This window comes from Schistocerca cancellata, chromosome 7 (assembly GCF_023864275.1).
Source record: "Schistocerca cancellata isolate TAMUIC-IGC-003103 chromosome 7, iqSchCanc2.1, whole genome shotgun sequence".
In the NCBI taxonomy this organism is placed as follows: Eukaryota; Metazoa; Arthropoda; class Insecta; order Orthoptera; family Acrididae; genus Schistocerca; species Schistocerca cancellata.
In genome coordinates, this window is record NC_064632.1 from 603,377,096 (window position 1) to 603,400,572 (window position 23,477).

General features: G+C 42.9%; 1 protein-coding gene across 1 annotated transcript in view; it reads left to right on the plus strand.

The window, feature by feature from the left end:
* LOC126092937 (15-hydroxyprostaglandin dehydrogenase [NAD(+)]-like) overlaps positions 1 to 23,477 on the plus strand; it is a 137,958-nt gene that overhangs the window by 99,163 nt on the left and 15,318 nt on the right. Inside the window, exon 5 of the mRNA XM_049908668.1 lies at positions 10,596 to 10,750. Within this exon, the coding sequence (XP_049764625.1) occupies positions 10,596 to 10,750 (155 nt within the window). The remainder of the gene's footprint in view (positions 1 to 10,595; positions 10,751 to 23,477) is intronic.

Genomic DNA, 23,477 nt, shown 5'->3' on the forward strand with positions numbered 1-23,477 from the left:
TTTGCCTCATTCACCTAATTCGTACTTCCCACATCATTACCTCCTTCTACTACTACCATTTACCATCCTGCAAACACCAGCATCTTCACAGACGGGATATAGTTTCCCATGCCCCGTGATTCTGCGCCCTCTTCCGCCCATACGCCCCTCTTTGTCTGTTTTGGTCATCAGTCTCGTCATGTGCTGGAGCTCGCGATCTATTAGCATGTACTTAGTTAGTTTGCCGATCTGCTGGAGCCTCTTGCGACTCTTCCCCTACCATTACCTCGAGACACACCCACCCTGTTTACATTTACACTCTGTCTAGGTACTTCATTATTCGGAGGACTAAAGTTCCTATTAGCCTGCTCCTCCTCCCGCATTAGTCTATCTGCTCTTTCCAGACAATTAATAAATTTATTAATATCATCCCTGGGAGCAGCAATTATTTTTTTTACAGCTTTTAAACAATTTTTCACTTTCTTCACTGACTTTACTATTGAAAATTGCATGCTCACTTTCACATACACCTAGAACTGTAGCTTTTTTGTGCTCTACTTTCTGAACATTTTCTTGAATCTCATTCTTTGCTTGCTTTCATTAGCTGCCCTACTCTAGTCTGCTTATTTCCTTTCTTACACTTTCAGAAGATTTCTTACAAGTTTCCTCAACTTGGTAAACTTTAACTTCGACCTTTTCATCAAAAGCCTTAAATTCTTTTTGCCACATTTCCTTTAGATGAGAAGCCTGGTTGTTTAACTTAGTATCAATGTGAACTTAGAACTCTTTAAGATCACCAGCTAAACCATTAAAAATAAATCAGTTTATCTATTAGCAATAAATCATTTTTCCTATTAATATTTTTGTTTGCTTTATTGATGCTAAGCATTAATGGTACTAACATTTTTTTAAAACTTTCTTGTTCAGTTTGCTTTACCAAGTTTGTCTCCTGTTCATTTCGGTCGCCCTGGCTCATGTCAAATAAATCAGAATCTCTAATACTCAAACTATTATTAAAAGAACCGATAATCTCTCCCATAGTTATATCTGTCAAAACATTTTCTTCCTGTTTCTCTCCCACAATTATAACTAACTGTCATAAATTAGGAACTGAAACATCATTAATTTCTAACTCACCCACATTTCTCTGCCCCTTAGTGCTTGTGTGAGTGCCACTTTCATCAAGCTGAATAACATCCTCTTCCTTCATAACTGCAGAATTATCATTCCCCTCCCTTTTAAGAATTCTTTCGATACAAGCAAGCAACACAACAACTAAATTTATCTCTATTCGTCGACTGTAGTCTCGGCGCGCTGAAACCTTGGGTCCGTCCTCTGGCTCCACCTGTACCAGTTCGTGGGCTCCCATCTACTGCCAACACGACCTGGTGCAGAGCTCACCATTTTCAGCATAGTCGACAGGACCAATTGAGGATCTCTGGTAGTGAACCGACTGGAGGTTCTGAATCAGAGGCTCAGACGGTTTTGCGACCGTGTATGCTGCAGATTCCTCGTTTTGCGGCATACGGTGGTTGGGTTTCGAGTTCCGCTTAATAGGTCAGGAGTCCACCACACGCAGGAGGTGGTTACACGGTTAGCAGGGGCTGTGTGGCGTGGACTGGGCCGTTTTTTAGGTTAGAGTGTGTTTGGAAAACACAAAAAGGGCTTCAGTCTCAAAGGGTGCAGGCCGAACGCGGGAAGAACGTAGATACAGGAACCATTGGTATAACAGTTGTAAATTGCCGTAGCTGTGTTGAGAAAGTAACAGAGATCCAAGAGCTAATAGAAAGCACTGATGCTCAAATCGTTATTGGCAAGCCGGAGATAATATCAGCCGAAATTTTTGCGAAGGACCTAATGGTGCTCCGAAAAGGCAGGTTAAACACATTTGGCGGTGGCGTATTTGCTGCTGTTACAAGTAGTTTATCTTGTCGTGACATTGAAGTAAATACACTCATGGTAATGGAAAAAAGAACACATTGACACCGGTGTGTCAGACCCACCATACTTGCTCCGGACACTGCGAGAGGGCTGTACAAGCAATGATCACACGCACGGCACAGCGGACACACCAGGAACCGCGGTGTTGGCCGTCGAATGGCGCTAGCTGCGCAGCATTTGTGCACCGCCGCCGTTAGTGTCAGCCAGTTTGCCGTGGCGTACGGAGCTCCATCACAGTCTTTAACACTGGTAGCATGCCGCGACAGCGTGGACGTGAACCGTATGTGCAGTTGACGGACTTTGAGCGAGGGCCTATAGTGGGCATGCGGGAGGCCGGGTGGACGTACCGCCGAATTGCCCAACACGTGGGGCGTGAGGTCTCCACAGTACATCGATGTTGTCGCCAGTGGTCAGCGGAAGGTGCACGTGCCCGTCGACCTGGGACCGGACCGCAGCGACGCACGGATGCACGCCAAGACCGTAGGATCCTACGCAGTGCCGTAGGGGACCGCACCGCCACTTCCCAGCAAATTAGGGACACTGTTGCTCCTGGGGTATCGGCGAGGACCATTCGCAACCGTCTCCATGAAGCTGGGCTACGGTCCCGCACACCGTTAGGCCGTCTTCCGCTCACGCCCCAACATCGTGCAGCCCGCCTCCAGTGGTGTCGCGACAGGCGTGAATGGAGGGACGAATGGAGACGTGTCGTCTTCAGCGATGAGAGTCGCTTCTGCCTTGGTGCCAATGATGGTCGTATGCGTGTTTGGCGCCGTGCAGGTGAGCGCCACAATCAGGACTGCATACGACCGAGGCACACAGGGCCAACACCCGGCATCATGGTGTGGGGAGCGATCTCCTACACTGGCCGTACACCACTGGTGATCGTCGAGGGGACACTGAATAGTGCACGGTACATCCAAACCGTCATCGAACCCATCGTTCTACCATTCCTAGACCGGCAAGGGAACTTGCTGTTCCAACAGGACAATGCACGTCCGCATGTATCCCGTGCCACCCAACGTGCTCTAGAAGGTGTAAGTCAACTACCCTGGCCAGCAAGATCTCCGGATCTGTCTCCCATTGAGCATGTTTGGGACTGGATGAAGCGTCGTCTCACGCGGTCTGCACGTCCAGCACGAACGCTGGTCCAACTGAGGCGCCAGGTGGAAATGGCATGGCAAGCCATTCCACAGGACTACATCCAGCATCTCTACGATCGTCTCCATGGGAGAATAGCAGCCTGCATTGCTGCGAAAGGTGGATATACACTGTACTAGTGCCGACATTGTGCATGCTCTGTTGCCTGTGTCTATGTGCCTGTGGTTCTGTCAGTGTGATCATGTGATGTATCTGACCCCAGGAATGTGTCAATAAAGTTTCCCCTTCCTGGGACAATGAATTCACGGTGTTCTGATTTCAATTTCCAGGAGTGTATATTGTGTTCGAAATTATGAATTACATCGAATAAAACGGTCTGTTGACACACAGTCAACACGGGTTTAGAAAACATCGTTCCTGTGAAACACAACTAATTCTTTATTCGCATGAAGTGTTGAGTGCTATTGACAAGGGATTTCAGATTGATTCCGTATGTCTAGATTTCCGGAACTCTTTTGACACTGTATCGCACAAACGGCCTGTAGTGAAATTGCGTGCTTATGAAATATCGTCTCATTATGTGACTGGATTCGTGGTTTCCTGTCAGAGAGGTCACAGTTCGTAGTAACTGATGGAAAGTCATCGAGAAAAACGGAAGTGACTTCTGGCGTTCCCCAAGATAGTGTTACAGGCCCTTTGCTGTACCTGATCTATATAAACGTTTTAGGAGACAGTCTGAGCATGCACATGGTGCTTTCGTTTATCGACTAGTAAAGTGATCAGAAGATCAAAACAAATTTCAAAGCGATTTAAAGAAAATCTGTACGGTGCATAAATTAGCAATTGACCCTAAATAGTAAGACGTGTGTTTCCACAGGACTACCACGTCCTGACGTACACAACGACAGCCCGCTAAAATTACTCCTAGTTACTTCCGGACTCCGGGAGCCTTGTACCGGCTAGTTCCGAATCCTCACTACTGCCTCGACGCGTTTAGTGTCTCTCCTTCGACATCCAAATGGTCGCCCATTGCCCAGTCATAGCCAGTATCGTCTGCATACTGCACCTCGCTTTCTGGAGCTGGCTGTCCAACGGAAAGATTTTTTTTGTACCTCACGGTTTTACACCAGTACATCGGGATACCTTTTAATGTCGTGTCGGACTTTCCTCTGCTCGGAGTAATCCGGCAATTCGACGTGGCACGGACTCAGCAAGTTGTTGGAAACAGGGATTAGATCAGATTATATTAGATTAATTATTCATTGCCCACAAAAGAGGGGATCCTCGTAGGTGTGGATGTCAGATAAACACATTACAAAAATTAAATTAGAAAAATTTGAGTTTCATTAATTTTAATGATCCTCAGTCAATAAACAGTAAAATTATGTGCATGAATTAAAATTAAGCTTCTAATATTTACAGGTTCAATACTTAAATCTGCTTTCATTAAATCCATCATTCACACTAGAGATGGGTCGAACTCGTTCATTCCCGTAAACTACTTCATTCATTTCACTCTTTGCCGTGAAGCGTTCAAATGAAGTAGTTCATTCATGAAGTAGGGAAGCCTGGCGAAGTTGCCCAGTTCGCCGCTCAGCCGCGGCTACGCTCGCTTCGCCTCGCTCGTACAATAAAGCTTCGTAATACTTCATAATTTTACCAACAGATGGCCGAACTATGCAGTAACGTGCACGTAACGTTTTACACACTTACAGCGTATGAGCTAACTTAAATAGAGCATGGTCGAAGGGGACAAAGGAATGAAGCCTGTCACATATAAAGAAGGTATTACATTTAATCGTGCTCGACATTTTCTCATGAAGCTCCCAAAAAAGTCTTTATCTGCCAAGTGAAACATTATTTGTTGTATTCATGGACTGAAAACTAGGGCTACCAACTAAATGCAGTCCAATTGTATGTTCCTTTTAAAATTTAATCCAAAATAGAATGAGTATGTTTACCACTATCACAAAGTCTATATATCTACGTTAAGTAATTATTCAGAAGTTTTCCTGTAGATTTTATTTTTGTTGAGAATAATAACCCTCCAGATTCAAAACGTAAACTGTCACCTGTAGTCATTGGTACGATTTCAGGTAAAATCCCTCTTTCAGTGTTATTAACAAACCTTTTATTTTCATGTTGGCTGTGCGTGCTCACACAGCCAGCCTCTTCGTTTGTATCTGTAATATTCATTTGTCCGCAAGCGCTGCCAACGGTAGGCTACCGGCAGACGCGAAGTATAACTGCACAAATAGTCACTGGTAATGATGTCAGCACTGCAGGAAACAGCTGACGCTGCCTTCCCCATGCCCCTCACCTCCCCAACCACTCGCAAACCTATCGTTTCCCACAAACGCCGCGCGATTCGTCGACAGGCAGTAGAGGGGGGAATGAAGTGAAGGGAGAATGAGTGACATAGCGCCGATGTAATGGGATGAGGGAGAGGGGAAGAGAGTGAGTGAACTAGAAAAAAGTGTGGAGTGTGTTATCTGTGAAGAGTTTGAAGTACCAGTTCATTGAAATTGAGTGGTTAGTTCACACTTCACTGGAGTGAAGCGTTCATTTGAACGACTCATTCACGAGCTCCCCATCACTAATTCACACAGTAGCTAGTTACTTGGCTATTGCAACCAAGTATTGTCAAAAATTAAAGAAAATTATTCATTTCAATGATCCTCAGTTAAGAACAATCAAATTATGTACAAGATTTAAAATTAAACTTCCACTGTTTACAGACTTAAGACTTACATCTGCTTTCCATACATCCACCATTCACACAGTAGCTAGTTACTGGGCTGTTACAATCAAGTACTGTCAAAAATTAAAGTATAATAAATTTTCATTAAAATGGTCTACTGCACTTGTTGAGAAATTCATGGATGGAACAGAAGGATTTGGCACCCAAAAATTCTTTTAAATTATGTTTAAATTGTTCCTTGTCTGAAACTAAACTCTTAATGGTTGCTGGTAACTTATTGAAAATATGCGTTGCTGAATACTGGACACCTTTCTGGGCAAGAGTAAGTGGTTTTAAATCTTTATGTATATTGTTCTTATTCCTAGTACTGATACTGTGTACTAAGCAGTTGGTTGGAAAAAGAGATGTACTATTTACAACAAACTTCATTAAGGAATAAATATACTGAGAAGCTGTGATTAGTATGCCAACTTCTTTGAATAGGTTTCGACATAATGTTCTTGGATTTACACTACACATTACTCTTATTATACGCTGCTGTATTCTAAAAAATTTTTCTCGGTTTGTGGAGTTACCCAAAATATGATACCATATGACATAATGGAGTGAAAATAAGCAAATATACCAGTTTTTTTATATTTATATCTGGTATGTCTGACATCATTAACCTTGCAAACACAGACTTGTTTAGGCGCTTTAGCAGTTCGATAGTATGTCGCTCCCAATTGAATTTATTATCAAGTTGTAATCCCAAGAATTTTACACTCTCAACTTCACCTATTTCCATGTCATGATATTTTATACTCACACTAGAAGGAAATCTCTTGGAAGTTCTGAACTGCATGTATTGGGTCTTATCAAAGTTTAGTGGCAGTGAATTGGCTATGAACAATTTATTAAGATCAGTAAAAATATGATTAGCTGCCCTCTCTAAATTTATATTTGATTTACTATTTATCGCAGTGTTGAGCCACGCTGCCTTTTTAGCCATCCATAATTACGAAAGTGTTGCCGGTGCAAGGATTTTGAGCACGAGCTGAGCTCTCGGTTACTCGACATAAATGTTCGATGGGATTCATGTCGTGCTATCTGGGTGGCCAAATCTTTCACATGAATCGACCAGAATGTTCTTCAAACCACCGCTAACTTACAACGCATTGTCACCGATAAAAATTCCATCGTTGTTTGGGAACGTGACGTCCATGAATGGCCTCCAAGAAGCGAACATCCGTAGGACCCAGTCCATTCTATGTAAACACAGCCCACACCCTTGTGGAGCCCACCACCAGCTTGCCCACTGCCTTGTTCACAACCTCGGTGCGTGACTTCGTGTACTCTACAACACACTCCAACCCTACCATCAGCTCTTGCCAACCAAAACCAGGACTCATCCGAGCAGATCACGGTTTTCCAGTCGTCTTGGTTCCAACCGATTTGGTCACGAGCCTATAACAGACGCTTGCAGGCGAAGTCGTGGTTTCAGCAAAGGCACTCGCGTCGGTTCTATGTTGCTATAGTTCATTAATGCCAAATTTCTCCGCTATGTCCTAACGGATACGTTCTTCGTCTGTCGCACATTGATTTCTGTCGTTCTTTCACGCAGTGTTGCTTGTCTGCTTTCACTGACACCTCTACGCAAACGGCCGAGCTATTCTAGACGCTTCAGTCGGGAGAGGCGCTACTGCTACAGTCGCAGGTTCGAATCCTGCCTCGGGCATGGATGTGTGTGATGTCCTTAGGTTAGTTAGGTTTAGGTAGTTCTAAGTTCTAGGGGACTGATGACCTCCGAAGTCCCATAGAGCTCAGAGCCATTTGAACCATTTTCCTCTACGCAAACGCCGCTGCTCTCGATCATTAAGTGGCGGTCGGCGGCCACTGTGTTGGCCGTGCTGAGAATTTGGTATTCTCAGCACACTCTTGCCACTGTGGATCGCGGAATACTTAACTCCCCAACGATTTCCGAAAGGAGATGTCCCGTGCGCTTAGCGCCAGCTACCATCCCGCATCCAAAGTTTGTTAATTCACGTCGTTCAGTGATAAGCACGTCGGAGATGTTTTCACATGAATCACTGAGCACAGACAAGAGCTCCGCCAATGGACTGCCGTATTACACCTAGTGCAAGCGATACTACCGCCATCTGTATACGTGCACGTCGCCATCCCATCACCTTTATTAGTTGAGTATACGTCGCTGTTTCCTGATTTACTCTGTTAGTTAGCATTACCTACCATACATCACGTCAACATCAACACAGATTCGTACTCTCCTAACATACATACCAATAATGAAAATAATCCCGAGACACATATATTACTACTCACCATCTGAACTTTAAATGTGTCTGAGCATAGCTATTTGTTACCGACTCATTACGGCATTCCAACTTTCTGTCATCCCGGACTACACGAAATTCTGTAGTAATGAAACAATAACTTAATATACAACACAAATAACAACAAAAAAAACATCGTAAGAAATAATACGTAGGGTCAGAATTCACTAAAGAAATTCTGAAAGGAAAAGATAAGATTTGAACACCACAGAAACTCTACCCCTTGAATTTACAATACACAAATTGGAATTGTAACAAAGCTAGTTGTAGTTCCATACAACAGAAATGAAATTTTATCACTGAGCTACTGGTCAATCCTCCTTCAAAATTGCTGAACTACAAATTATGCACTGAAAGGATAATTCCCTAACAACGTAAGAAAGCTGTCATTTTGTGAACGATCCTTCACCAGGATCACTATTATTTTACGTAAATTCCCATTTTGTTTATAACGTATAACGTTTATATATGTGGTTGCCTAAAGTTTTCTCCTCAGTGTAATTGTAACATCTACAAATAATTGAACCGTCCTTGCCACTGACAACCTATACTTACGGATTTCCGTAAAACGAAGTGTCGTGTTGTGGTTTTTCTTAACTTCAGTTGACCAGATCAGACCAATTATTGGTGTTGGGATGCTGCAAGGATGAATGATAACTTGGACAAAGTAAATTATTTATTGTCGAAAAATGTATATATTGCAAAAATTGTGTAAATATGAAGAACACAATGTCAGATTCTAGGCTAAATGTAATTTAGAGATTGCTAGAACATGCATTTGACTTTCTTTTCACCGCACCCTCGTTCATTAGGTTGACACAATAGCGGCTGATATTGAATAACGGTGAGGAACGGGAGACCCATACTGTGACTCGACTTACAGGAAGAGCTCAGTGGACAAGCAAAAGGAACGCAACACATTAACTGTGAGTACTTCCCATTCCGCCGAACCGAAGTGGAGATATCACCTTTTTAAGTAGAGTCAGGAGCTATACTGCACCGATGATCTGTTGGTTGGGGCGCCTATTATCCTCTGCCTACACAGCGGACACAAATCGCAAGGCCGAAATTATCTCAGCACAAGCCTGAACACGAGTAAGGATGTCTGGTTTATCACTAGCCGGATGAAGAAATTCGCCTCAGGAGCAAAGAAAGTGTTCAGTGTACGTCAGACTCCACACAGAGATAAAGACTCGGCATTCCAGTAAACAGAATACAACTCTGTTCATAGTGAGAAAACTTCGCACGCTCCCTGTGGCAAAATAAACACTTCTCAAAGTCTAACCGTCAGACTCCCCGCTGTGGCTCTCACCGGCTATATCTCTAGGTTGATATCCAGACGTAAGTGTCTTCAGCATATCGCTGCAGTAATGTATCTCAACTCTATACAGCTGCTCCGTCCTGGGCACACGGTGTCTTCTATTGCCACTGAGGCGATGAATCCCAGCTGCCGTTACAGAAACATAGCTCCCACAACATCGGTCATAAATGTGCCAGTCAATTCCCTGTAGCTCATACTCTTTTGAGAAGATTTGAGCGTCCTACATACCTGTCACTCCGCCAATCAAATACGGACCTCTCGTTTTTGGTAGAAAGTGTGACCCATCACATTGCACTAAAACATTCCTCGGATGTCAACTAGCGACCGACGTCTGTCACCTCACTGTTTTCTGTGCGCTGAAAAGAACGTCTTTTCGCGTTGATCCACCCTCGACGCTCTTCTCCTAGGTACACTACTCTGAAATGTTTTTCGTGGTCCACCAGAGTGCACTCTCCCAGCCGCACAGTCGACATACTGGGGGCTACGCGGCCTCCAGCCTCGTAAACTGCCACACCTTCTTTCTCTGCTCTCTCTCAGCGCAGTAAATATCCGCCCCTGGAAAACCGGACAACTTTCTTCCCAGCGCCTCTTTAGGCAACAGTGGCTTCCGAGGAGGAAATTGCTCATATTGCACTTTCTGTGAGAACTCAGATGCAATGAACTCTCAGACTTGCAGTGTTACAGGAATCGTTGGTAAGTGGTGCTTGATAGCATCAGCCGATCCGATTGTGCATTATAAACAATACAGAAATATAAAAATAAATAGAAAATAATTTGCAGAATATTAAATGTACGGTCGCACAATCTTGCAAGTTGGTTCGCACTGTGGATATTGCAACTAAGTATGTTCCAGTATTCTGTCGGCCCCCTTCCCCTGTGACTGTCTTCCTCCGTGTCTTGCAGCAGTGTACGCTATTCAGGCTTTTGAGATGTGGTCAGATTGGTTCAAACGGCTCTGAGCACTATGCGACTTAACTTCTGAGGTCGTCAGTCGCCTAGAAATTAGAAGTAATTAAACCTAACTAACCTAAGGACATTACAGACATCCATGCCCGAGGCAGGATTCGAACCTGGGACCGCAGCGGCTCGCGGATCCAGACTGTAGCGCGTAGAACCGCTCGGCCACCCAGGCCGGCCTGTGGTCAGATTGCTCGAGTGTGTGTCGTGTTTTGTGAGCGGGTCGTGTCTGATGCTGTGCTGCCGGCCGGTGGCGGCGTTGCAGACGCAGTTCCACTGGCAGCGGACCGGCGTGCGGGTGGTGGCGCTGTGCCCCGGCGTCACCGACACGCAGCTGATCGCGCAGGCGGGCGCCCGCCAGCCGCACCGCGACCAGGGCGCGCTCGCCGTGCACGAGCTGGCCGCGCTGCCGCAGCAGCGGTGAGTGCGTGGGCGCGTGGTCTACTCTAAGAAAAAGGGCATAAGTCACAAACGCCCTTCAGACTTTCGTTATATATGTCATTATTGCTACGGAAAAAATAATCCTGAACCTGCAAATTATATATATATATATATATATATATATATATATATATATATATATATATATATAATCATTTCCTGCTCACGTACATTTGTGCATATACATATATATAACAACAATTAAAAAGTAAACCAGCAGGAAAATTACCATATATATATACACTCATGGAAATGGAAAAAAGAACACATTGACACCGGTGTGTCAGACCCACCATACTTCCTCCGGACACTGCGAGAGGGCTGTACAAGCAATGATCACACGCACGGCACAGCGGACACACCAGGAACCGCGGTGTTGGCCGTCGAATGGCGCTAGCTGCGCAGCATTTCTGCACCGCCGCCGTCAGTGTCAGCCAGTTTGCCGTGGCATACGGAGCTCCATCGCAGTCTTTAACACTGGTAGCATGCCGCGACAGCGTGGACGTGAACCGTATGTGCAATTGACGGACTTTGAGCGAGGGCGTATACTGGGCATGCGGGAGGCCGGGTGGACGTACCGCCGAATTGCTCAACACGTGGGGCGTGAGGTCTCCACAGTACATCAATGTTGTCGCCAGTGGTCGGCGGAAGGTGCACGTGCCCGTCGACCTGGGACCGGACCGCAGCGACGCACGGATGCACACCAAGACCGTAGGATCCTACGCAGTGCCGTAGGGGACCGCACCGCCACTTCTCAGCAAATTAGGGACACTGGTGCTCCTGGGGCATCGGCGAGGACCATTCGCAGCCGTCTCCATGAAGCTGGGCTACGGTCCCGCACACCGTTAGGCCGTCTTCCGCTCACGCCCCAACATCGTGCAGCCCGGCTCCAGTGGTGTCGCGACAGGCGTGAATGGAGGGACGAATGGAGGCGTGTCGTCTTCAGCGATGAGAGTCGCTTTTGCCTTGGTGCCAACGATGGTCGTATGCGTGTTTGGCGCTGTGCAGGTGAGCGCCACAATCAGGACTGCATACGACCGAGGCACACAGGGCCAACACCCGGCATCATGGTGTGGGGAGCGACCTCCTACACTGGCCGTACACCACTGGTGATCGTCGAGGGGACACTGAATAGTGCACGGTACATCCAAACCGTCATCGAACCCATCGTTCTACCATTCCTAGACCGGCAAGGGAACTTGCTGTTCCAACAGGACAATGCACGTCCGCATGTATCCCGTGCCACCCAACGTGCTCTAGAAGGTGTAAGTCAACTACCCTGGCCAGCAAGATCTCCGGATCTGTCCCCCATTGAGCATGCTTGGGACTGGATGAAGCGTCGTCTCACGCGGTCTGCACGTCCAGCACGAACGCTGGTCCAACTGAGGCGCCAGGTGGAAATGGCATGGTAAGCCGTTCCACAGGACTACATCCAGCATCTCTACGATCGTCTCCATGGGAGAATCGCAGCCTGCATTGCTGCGAAAGGTGGATATACACTGTACTAGTGCCGACATTGTGCATGCTCTGTTGCCTGTGTCTATGTGCCTGTGCTTCTGTCAGTGTGATCATGTGATGTATCTGACCCCAGGAATGTGTCAATAAAGTTTCCCCTTCCTGGGACAATGAATTCACGGTGTTCTTATTTCAATTTCCAGGAGTGTATATGCGCCGTTTTCCTACACATTTATTTTTTAATTATTCTTAGAATTATATATACAGGGTGAGTCACCTAACGTTACCGCTGGATATATTTCGTAAACCACATCAAATACTGCCGAACCAATTCCACACACCTAACGTGAGGAGAGGGGCTAGTGTAATTCTTTAATACAAACCATAAAAAAGTGCACGGAAGTATGTTTTTTAACACAAACCTACTGTTTTTTTTAATGGAACCCCCTTAGTTTTGTTAGCACATCTGAACATATTAACAAATACGTAATCAGTGCCGTTTGTTGCATTGTAAAATGTTAATTACATCCGGAGATATTGTAACCTAAAGTTGACGCTTGAAACCTCCCACGTTCAGTTGCGTGTTGTTACAAACACGGGCCACGGTCGGCGAGCAGCATCTGCAGGGACATGTTTACGATGACGACCGTGTTTACGAGTGTGGCTGTAGTGCACTGTTGTGGTTTGCTCTAGCTGTCGCAGTGTCCGCATGTAGCGCTTGCTGCTATTGTTATTCTGCATTCGTCTCCGCACGCAGACCAACTGTAGTACACCGTGTTACCAGACGTATGTGATAGTGTAGTATTGTAGGAACTGTGACCATGGTGTATTCCAACTCTGAAAAGGCGGAGATGATACTCATCTACGGCGAGTGTCGACGAAATGCAGCTGAAGCCTGCTAGGTGTATGCAGAACGGTACCCGGACAGAGAGCATCCAACGTGCCGCACATTGCAAAAGATCTGCCGTCAACTGTATGCAACAGGTATGGTCGTAGCACGCAAACGGGTCCGTAACAGGCCCGTCACAGGAGAAGCGGGTGCAGTTGGTGTGTTAGCTGCTGTTGCCATGAATCCACACATGAGTACACGGGACATTGCGAGAGCCGGTGGACTGAGTCAAAGTAGTGTCATGCGCATACTGCATCGTCACCGCTTTCACCAGTTTCATGTGTCGCTACATCAGCAATTACATGGTGATGACTTAAATCATCGAGTGCAGTTCTCTCAGTGGGCATTAACAGAGAATGCGTTGCAGTTCTACCTGTTTACCGATGAAGCGGGTGTCACAAACCACGGGGCAGTGAATCTACGGAACATGCATTACTGGTCCGTAGACAATCCTCGCTGGCTCACACAGGTAGAGCGACGGCGACCGTGGACTGTAAATGTATTGTGCGGAATCATTGGCGACCACCTCATTGGTCCTCACTTCATTGCAGGGGCCCAAACAGCTGCAACATACATCGCGTTTCTACAGAATGATCTGCCAACGTTGCTCGAAAATGTCCCACTGGAAACGCGTCGACGTATGTGGTATCAGCATGATGGTGCACCTGCACATTCCGCAATTAACACTAGGCTGACCCTTGACAGGATGTTCGACGGGCGTTTCATAGGACGTGGAGGACACATAAATTGGCCAGCCCGTTCTCCTGATCTTACACCTCTGGACTTCTTTCTGTGGAGTACGTTAAAGGAGAATGTGTACCGTGATGTGCCTACAACCCTAGAGGATATGAAACAACGTTTTGTGGCAGCCTGCGGCGACATTACACCAGATCTACTGCGGCGTGTACGACATTCATTACGCCAGAGATTGCAATTGTGTGGAGCAAATGATGGCCACCACACTGAACATCTATTGGCCTGACATGTCGGGACACACTCTATTCCAGTCCGTAATTGAAAACGGAAACCACGTGTGTACGTGTACCTCACCCCTCATGGTAGTGTACATGTGCGTCAGTAAAAAAGACCAATAAAAAGGTGTTGGCATGTGGACATAATGTGCTGTTCCAGTCTCTTCTGTACCTAAGGTCCATCACCGTTCCCTTTGGATCCCTACGTAATTCGGTGCTCTCCGATACACACGATCGAACAGCAGAGGAGTGGTACTCAAGCGTCAACTTTAGGTTACAATATCTCCGGATGTAATTAACATTTTACAATGCAACAAACGGCACTGATTACGATTTGTTTATATGTTCAGACGTGCTAACAAAACTAAGGTTTGTGTTAAAAAACATACTTCCGTGCATTTTTTTATGGTTTGTATTAACCAATTACACTAGCCCCTCTCCTCACGTTCGGTCTGAGGAATCGATTCGTCAGTACTTGATGTGGTTTACGAAATATATCCAGCGGTAATGTTAGGTGACTCACCCTGTATATATATATATATATATATATATATATATATATATATATATATATATATATACTGAGTAGTAAATGGATAAATGCATACACTGAGTGCAGTCACGAGCTCTTTCCATCAGCCTAATTTTGTGAGCACGGAAATGTCTGTCTGTCTGTCTGTCTGTCTCTCTCTCTCTCTCTCTCTCTCTCTCTCTCTCTCTCTCTCTATATATATATATATATATATATAGGGTCGTCCATTGATCGTGACCGGGCCAAATATCTCACGAAATAAGTGTCAAACGAGAAAACTACAAAGAACGAAACTATCTCACAAAATAAGCGTCAAACGAGAAAACTACAAAGAACGAAAATTCTCTAGCTTCAAGGAGGAAACCAGACGGTGCTATGTTTGACCCGCTAGATGGCGCTGCCATAGGTCAAACGGATATCAACTGCGTTTTTTTAAATAGGAACCCCCATTTTTTATTACATATTCGTGCAGTACGTAAAGAAATATGAATGTTTTAGTTGGACCACTTTTTTCGCTTCGCGATAGGTGGCGCTGTAATAGTCACAAACATATGGCTTACAATTTTAGACGAACAGTTGGTAACAGGTGGGTTTAAATTAAAATACAGGTCGTAGGTACGTTTGAACATTTTATTTCGGTTGTTCCAATATGATACATGTACGTTTGTGAACTTATCATTTCTGAGAACGCATGCTGTTACAGCGTGATTACCTGTAAATACCACATTAATGCAATAAATGCTCAAAATGATGTCCGTCAACCTCAATGCATTTGGCAATACATGCAACGACATTCCTCTCAACAGCGAGTAGTTCGCCGTCAGTAATGTTCGCACATGCATTGACAATGCGCTGACGCATGTTGTCAGGAGTTGTCGGTGGATCACGATAGCAAATATCCTTCAAGTTTCCCCACAGAAAGAAATTTGGGGACGTCAGATCCGGTGAACGTGCGGGCCATGGTATGGTGCTTCGACGACCAATCCACCTCTCATGAAATATCCTATTCAGTACCGCTTCAACCGCACGCGAGCTACGTGCCGGACATCCATCATGTTGGAAGTACACCATTCTGTCATGCAGTGAAACATCTTGCAGTAACAGTGGTAGAACATTACGTAGGAAATCAGCATACACTGCACCATTTAGATTGCCATCGATAAAATGGGGGCCAATTATCCTTCCTCCCATAATGCCGCATCATACATTAACCCGGCGAGATATCTGACTTTCCACTTGTCGCAGCCATCGCTGATTTTCCGTTGCCCAATAGTGCATATTATGCTGCCTTACGTTACCGCTGTTGGTGAATGACGCTTCGTCGCTAAATAGAACGCGTGCAAAAAATCTGTCATCGTCCCGTAATTTCTCTTGTGCCCAGTGGCAGAACTGTACACGACCTTCAGAGTCGTCGCCGTGCAATTCCTGGTGCACAGAAATATGGTACGGGTACAATCGATGTTGATGTAGCATTCTCAACATCTCAACACCGACGTTTTTGAGATTCCCGATTCTCGCGCAGTTTGTCTGCTACTGATGTGCCGATTAGCCGCAACAGCAGCTAAAACACCTACCAGGGCATCATCATTTGTTGCAGGTCGTGGTTGACGTTTCACATGTGGCTGAACACTTCCTGTTTCCTTAAATAACGTAACTATCTGGCGAACGGTCCGGACACTTGGATGGTGTCGTCCAGGATACCGAGCAGCATACATAGCACACGCCCGTTGGGCATCTTGATCACAATAGCCATACATCAACACGATATCGACCTTTTCCGGAATTGGTAAACGGTCCATTTTAACACGGGTAATGTATCACGAAACAAATACCGTCGGCACTGACGGAATGTTACGTGATGCCATGTACTTATACGTTTGTGACTATTACAGCGCCATCTATCTCAAAGCGAAAAAAGTGGTCCAACTAAAACATTCATATTTCTTTACGTACAACATGAATATTTAATAAAAATGGTGGTTCCTATTTTAAAAAACGCAGTTGATATCCGTTTTACATATGGCAGCGCCATCTAGCGGGCCAACCATAGCGCCATCTGGTTTACCCTTCCAAGATAGACGAGTTTCGTTCTTTGTAGTCTTTCCGTTTGATGCTTATTTCGTGAGATATTCGGTCCGGTCACTATCAATGGACCACCCTCAATCAGTAGTAAGTGGGTGCATTGAGTGCACTTGGTAGAGAAAAATATGACGCCAGTATAACAGCAGGTAACAGCAATAATATTAAAAAATTTTAGTTAAGCTAAAAATTCATTGTTAGTATTCTTAATTGTCTTTAAACCATTACATTAATCTGTCCATCTTTAAAAACCTGAAAATCCCTGTGAGTTATTAGTTTTAAATAACTGTCTGGTAAAAGAATCTTAAACTTCTTATTAAACTTAGTACAATTTTCCTCCCATATCTAGTTTTAAAATATTCACATCCAGTAATGTTATACAAAACATTTACTCCTAGCTCGCAAATTATTTTAAACACATTAGAATTGCTTTCATTGTTGAGGTTTCAGTCTAGGGGCTACATTTATATGGAATAAATATTTATTAAGAAAATTTAATTTTAGTTTTTTTATTTTCAGTATTAAATTTTTCTACATATATGGGACGACTGAGAAAACAGCAACAAAAAGTCTGTAACTGTTGAAGAGATATCAAAAATATAACTTATCATCATGAGGACTCAATGCTTTTTTATTTACCTTAGCTGAACAGATTTTATGTTCAATGCTTCTTATTAAATTTAGAGTCCTGTATTCTTCAATATTATTAAACAAACAATCTTTTTAATCTTCTAAGCTTATCTTATTTTTAACAACAAGTTTCTTGACTCATTTTGATTTTTTTTCTCCTTGTCGCCAACTTCATAGTCCCACAATTTTGCTCACAAACCACAAAATTCTTCCATTATTTTTCCATTACATTCATTTCTCCTAAAACTTAAACCAAGCATACTCATATCAATGTGAATTGCTTTATTAAAGATAATTTCAGTTTTATTCAGGTGAATTGCAGCAAAAGTTTCATTAAATATTACTCGCTCTTTGAAGTTACGCTTTGTATCAAGTCTATCACACTTACCTCCATCTGAAACTAATTTTATATCCACTCTGTTTCTAACATTTTTCCAAGTACTGAATTATTCCTCAATTTGTAGAAATCTCTGTGTATTTTTGTTATCTTCATTCATAACGATAGATAGTGTTTCTGTAGGGAACTGCTATTTTTATCAATCAAAGTAATTATCAACTTATTTTCTTTAGTTTGAGGCACAATTTTAGTTTTGGGAGCTTATATGTTTATGTAAATCAAGCAGTTCTCTAGGATATTCTAGATCTACTTCAAATATATATCCAATACTGGAGGTGTTTGACATCTCACTTACTTTTGTAGAATTAAAAAATTCTAGATTGTTCAAATCCAGCATATGGTGAATATTGACTCGTAGCATATCCACACACATTGTCTGCATCTTAATATGCTAAATAGTTTGGTATCTTTTTCAGATCATAATCTTTCATGCGTTTGTTATTTACCTTCACATATATTTTACAGCATTGGGGTTACCACCTCTTTTTCCTTTTTCTACCATAAGAATAACATTGTAATAATGTAATAATTCAAGTGGTTGTCCAGTCGTTTTTAACAGTCCATCTCAAGTTAAACCAGGTACAGTAAAGTACCAGACTGGACAAATCGCATGTTTTTGTACAATTTTTTCTAAAACAACAACAGAACATCAGGTTTAAGATACAGATGAGATAAAAGTTTTTGTATTAAATTTTTTCCAAACTAATTTTGTATGGTTATAATCTTCATCATTTCCTTCACAATCATTCAGTTTACTGTTAAATTCTTGTCTCAATGGAAACTGTTTCTTAAAATTCCTTCCACTAGCCGTATAATTGTATCTTGATTATTTGACTCACTAGATTTTCTGGAAAATAACTTGACTGACTCGATTTTCTGGAGAAAATTAATGTTCGAAATTTGGTTCTTTTTCAAATGTGATGAAAGTTTGTCAAGGCTTGAAGTCATGAATCTGAATGTACGAATAAACCCCATCTTTAAATTTTCTGTATTCTTGCCAAAACTATTGTGGCACAACTGAGTTCTTTTATGATCAAATGAGAATCATATCATGAGAGATTGTGCAATAAACTGGCACAAAATTAAAAGTTTCAGTTGTCAGTTACATAAATTACAAATGTATTTATACATTTTCACTTTTAAATGATCATGTTGATGAATCTTTTCATTATTTTTTCCATAATGATGTCTACATAATTAGCATATTTTAGATCTTACATGTCTTGATTGGTCATCAATGGTCTCATTTGTACAGTTTAAGAAACATTTCTTCAACTTCTTTTTTCATACGAGGTTTGGAACTTTAACAGTGGCAACAGCTGCAAATAAATAGTGGCCATTATTCAAGTTCCAACCCTCATAAAATGAACTAATTTTTTTATGACAATTTGTTCCGTGATATATGACTAGATCTTTATAGTTCCTGTTGATGTACTCGATATAGTAACAAAAACCACTTGGTTCAAGTTTTTGATACATAGTACGAGATTCATTTAATTTTAATTCTATTAGATTTATCTTGTCATTGTTGCATGATTTGGTAGTTTAGTTTTTGAATCTCTGCATGTTAATCTAATTGATTACACACACTTCTTCTTTTTTCGTCAGTGTCTACAGTATAGTTTCACAGAACCTGTCGACAATCGTTTCTTAGTTTGTTTTGAAAGTTAGTGATCGCTCATTGGCATTAGCCAGTCAGTCATTGAGGAGACGTCGACCAAGACAGAGCAGCAGCAGGAAAGTACCCGATTTTGCGACATTTTAAGAGTTCTTAACCAGGAGCGAATCATATAGTTTCATCTGTGTGCTTTGGTAGTTTAGTTTTTGAATCTCTGCGTGTTAATCTAATTTATTACAGGCTCTTCTTGCGTTTTCGACAGTGTCTCCTAAAATTGAAGTAGATGGTTCCTATAAGTTGGTATGGGTAGAGGCCATTCTTGGCAACCGGAATAAAATAATAATTCGATCCTTTTACCTATCTGCCAACTCTGATGATACAACTGCTGAAAGATTCAAACATGTACCTGAGTCTCACGATTGTAGTTGGTGGTGATCTCAATTTATTCTAGATATTTTGGCGACAATAAAAGTTTAAATCCGGAGGTACCATAAAACATCATCCGAAACTGTGCTGAACACGTTCTTTAAAATTATTTTGAGCAATTAGTTCATGAGCCCACTCAAATAGTAAACGATTGTGAAAACATGCTTGACCTCTTAGTAACAAATAATCCTGAGCTAATAACGAGCATCAAAATGAATACAGGGATTAGTGAACACTGGGTGGTCGTAGCGAGAATGACTGCTGTAACTCCCAAATCCTCCGGAAATAAACAAAAAATATATGTATTCAAAAGAGGAGATAAAAACTCACTTGACAGCTTTTTGAGTAACAATCCCACTCCTTCCAAACAAACAATGTAAGTGTCGACCAGATGTGGCTTGAATTCAAGCAAGTAAATTAACAAACGATGGAAATAATCCCTCATGGTACACAAAACAGTCAGAACACTGTTGCAGAAAGAACGGAAAAAGAATGTGGAATGTAAACGAACGCAAAATCCCGAAGATCTTTTACAGAAGCTCAAAAATTTAGCGCGGACTTCAAAGAGAGGTGCTTTTAATAGTTTCCACAACGAAACATTGTCTCGAAACTTGGCAGAAAATCCAAAGAAGTTCTGATCTATTGTAAAGTCTGCTAGCGGCAAGACACAATCAATGCCTTCTTTGCGCCATAGCAGAGGAAATACTATCAATGACAAGGCTGCAAATGCAGAGTTACTAAACACAACATTCTCTAACTCCTTCACCAAAGACGAAGCAAGTATTCCAGGATTCGGATCAAGAACAGCTGCCAAATGAGTCACTTAGAAGTAATACCCTCGGAGTAGTGAAGCAACTTAAATCGCTTAATAAAACCAAGTCTTCTGGCGTGAACCGTATACTGGTTAGATTCCTTTCAGAGTATGCTGGTGCAATAACCTCGTACTTAACAGTCAAGTACGACAGCTCGATCGACTGACGATCCGTAATCAAAGAGTGAAAAGAATCACAGGTCACACCAATATTCAAGAAAGGTGGTAGGAGTAATCCACTAAATTACAGGCTCGCATCATTAATGTCTATATGCAAGAAGATTTCAGAACATATATTGTGTTCGAACAATATGAATTACCTCGTAGAGAATGGTCTATTGACACAAAGTCAACATGAATTTAGAAAGCATCGTCATTGTAAAAAGCAGCTAGCTCTTTACTCACACAAAGCGTTGAGTGCTATTGACAACGGATTTCAAATTGATTCCGTATCCCGCAAGCGGCTTGTAGTGAAATTGCGTTCTTATGGAATACGGAAAGTCATCGAGTAAAACAGAAGTGATTCCTGGCGTTCCCCAAGGTAGTGTTATATTAACTCTGCTGTTCGTTAGCTTTACAAACGATTTCGGAGACAATCTGAGCAGCCGTAGTAGGTTTCTTGCGGATAATGGTGTCTAGAAAAGTCATCAGAAGATCAGAACGAATTGCAAAACGATTTAGAAAAGATATCTGTATGGTGCGAAAATTGGCAATTGGCTAAAGTGAGGTTATCCACGTGAGTGCTGAAAGTAATCCGTTAAACTTCGGTTACACGATAAATCAATCAAATATACAGGCCGTAAATTCAACTAAATACCTTGCAATTACAACTACGTATGAACAACTTAAATTGGCAAGAACACGTAGAAAATGCTGTGGACTTACTTCTTTGTATCTTACTTACTTCTTTGTATCTGGCCTTCGACAGTTTTTGTCTTACTTACTTCTTTGTACCTGGCCTTCGACAGTGATCTGGTGACTGAAGTCGGTGGTGCTCCTACGTTGTGTGCACATCACACAAGCCTCCGTCCTTGCATCTTCTCGGTGATTGGAGCCACACATCAGCTAGTTGTAGAATCGTTGTGGTGTTTATGTGGCCGAGCACGGAAATGCCAAGTGATGTTCTCAGTATCCGCATTTCCGTGGTACGTAGCGAGTACTCAGCACTTCCAGGTGCGGGCCGACTAGTGGTAGCATATAATGCAGCTGGACCCACTGTTGTGTGGTATAGCTTTGATTTTAGGTGCATAGGCATTCCTTATCTCATAGAACATCAATTAGGTCTATGGATCTAATTACGTCGTTTCTCAAACTGGCGTCATGAACATATACTATTGGTATGTGGCTTAGTGCCGTACAAACATATGACAGGTAATATTCAGGATTTTCACATTTAAATCTACAATCTCTTATTAGATCCTAGAGCGCAACATCCCATACCTTAGAAGTCTGATATGCTTTCCTGTATGCTCTGTAAAATATGTGGCATGCTACCGATAGGAGGAGGAAATACTGTGACAGCCTTTAATCTTTGTTCAGCTTAATGTGCTTGCATTCTTGTTCATAAACAATTGTTGTACTATATTACAGATTTATGCTGCAGCATTAAACAATAAAAGACTCTTCTTCACTTGTTGTTTTGCGCTCTGCGAAATGCTGCTCCATCCAGGCGACGTAATTTATCACTTTCCTACCTCTGTTCAAACGGATGGAATGCCTGCATCATTCTCCTTACTTCCTCTTATCCGTGTCCTTTTTCAGCCAGTTTTCTTCAGCAGCCATTCCTGCTAGTTCCTGATAATCAGCAAAAGGTGTAGTGCTTGCATCATCATGTCGATTTGTTGCGTCATCTGAAAATATATTGGACACAGAGGCCTGTTATTTCATTTTTTCTTCATGGAAAAATTTGGTTAGCCATTTTACTTTTCGTACAAGCCAGCCACAAAAGTTTTAAAATAATGCACAAATTATTTAAAATTTTCTAATACATTAAATTGTCTCGATAATGAGGTTTTCTAAACCATTGGTCCTTCAGTTCTTTTCACACACTTTTCTAAGTCCATTGTATTTCATCAGCGAGGCAGTGGTACTTTCACTTCATCGGCAATCGACGTGGCTACTGTGACTTCTGCAGTTTGGCACCATCCGACGAGATGCCTTCTACATGTGCACGAATACAGGGACGGTACTCCTAACAAACATCATCAGGCATTCATCCACATGAATATTACAGCTAGTGAAACAACTACAAGGTCTAAGCGCAAAGACTCATTTATTCGGTATCACAAATACCCAGGGTTATAGTGATCATTTTAAAAATAGTCTTAGCCCATAGCAGTTTCTCGTTCAGTCCATATCAGTGATTACGACTATCTTCTTCCCCATGTAAACACTGCTCCGTGGGGATGTCTTGCGTTGTCCCGGGGTGCCAGTTTTACGTAAGACTGGTCGTCGCCCAACGAACAAGTCTATGCTCCTCGAGAATGAGAAGCGATGGAACTTCTGAGCGCGACGGATCTGGTACTGCCTGTAAAACCACGGAACGCGCCAGGCATCCCGGTTCGCGCACTGATGTAAACCTGCTCTGCCTGGTCGCTGACGTGCAAAACAGCTACGACCTCTGTGACTGGCTGATCTGACTGCTTGCACTCTCGCTCCGCCTGGCGATTAGGCTGCCCTGAGCAACCTGCGTCGCTAGAGGGAACGCTACACTGCAGAGGAGCTGCGACCACAGATGTAAAACAGCCTGACAATAGCAGGAAAGGCGAATCTAAGAAGGAGAAATCTATTACCATCGAATATAAATTTAAATGCTATCGAGCTTTTTTTTCTAAATATCAAGTTGAGACAACAAGAGGATAGAAGCTTCTGAAATCCGCCGTTACAGAAGAATGTCGA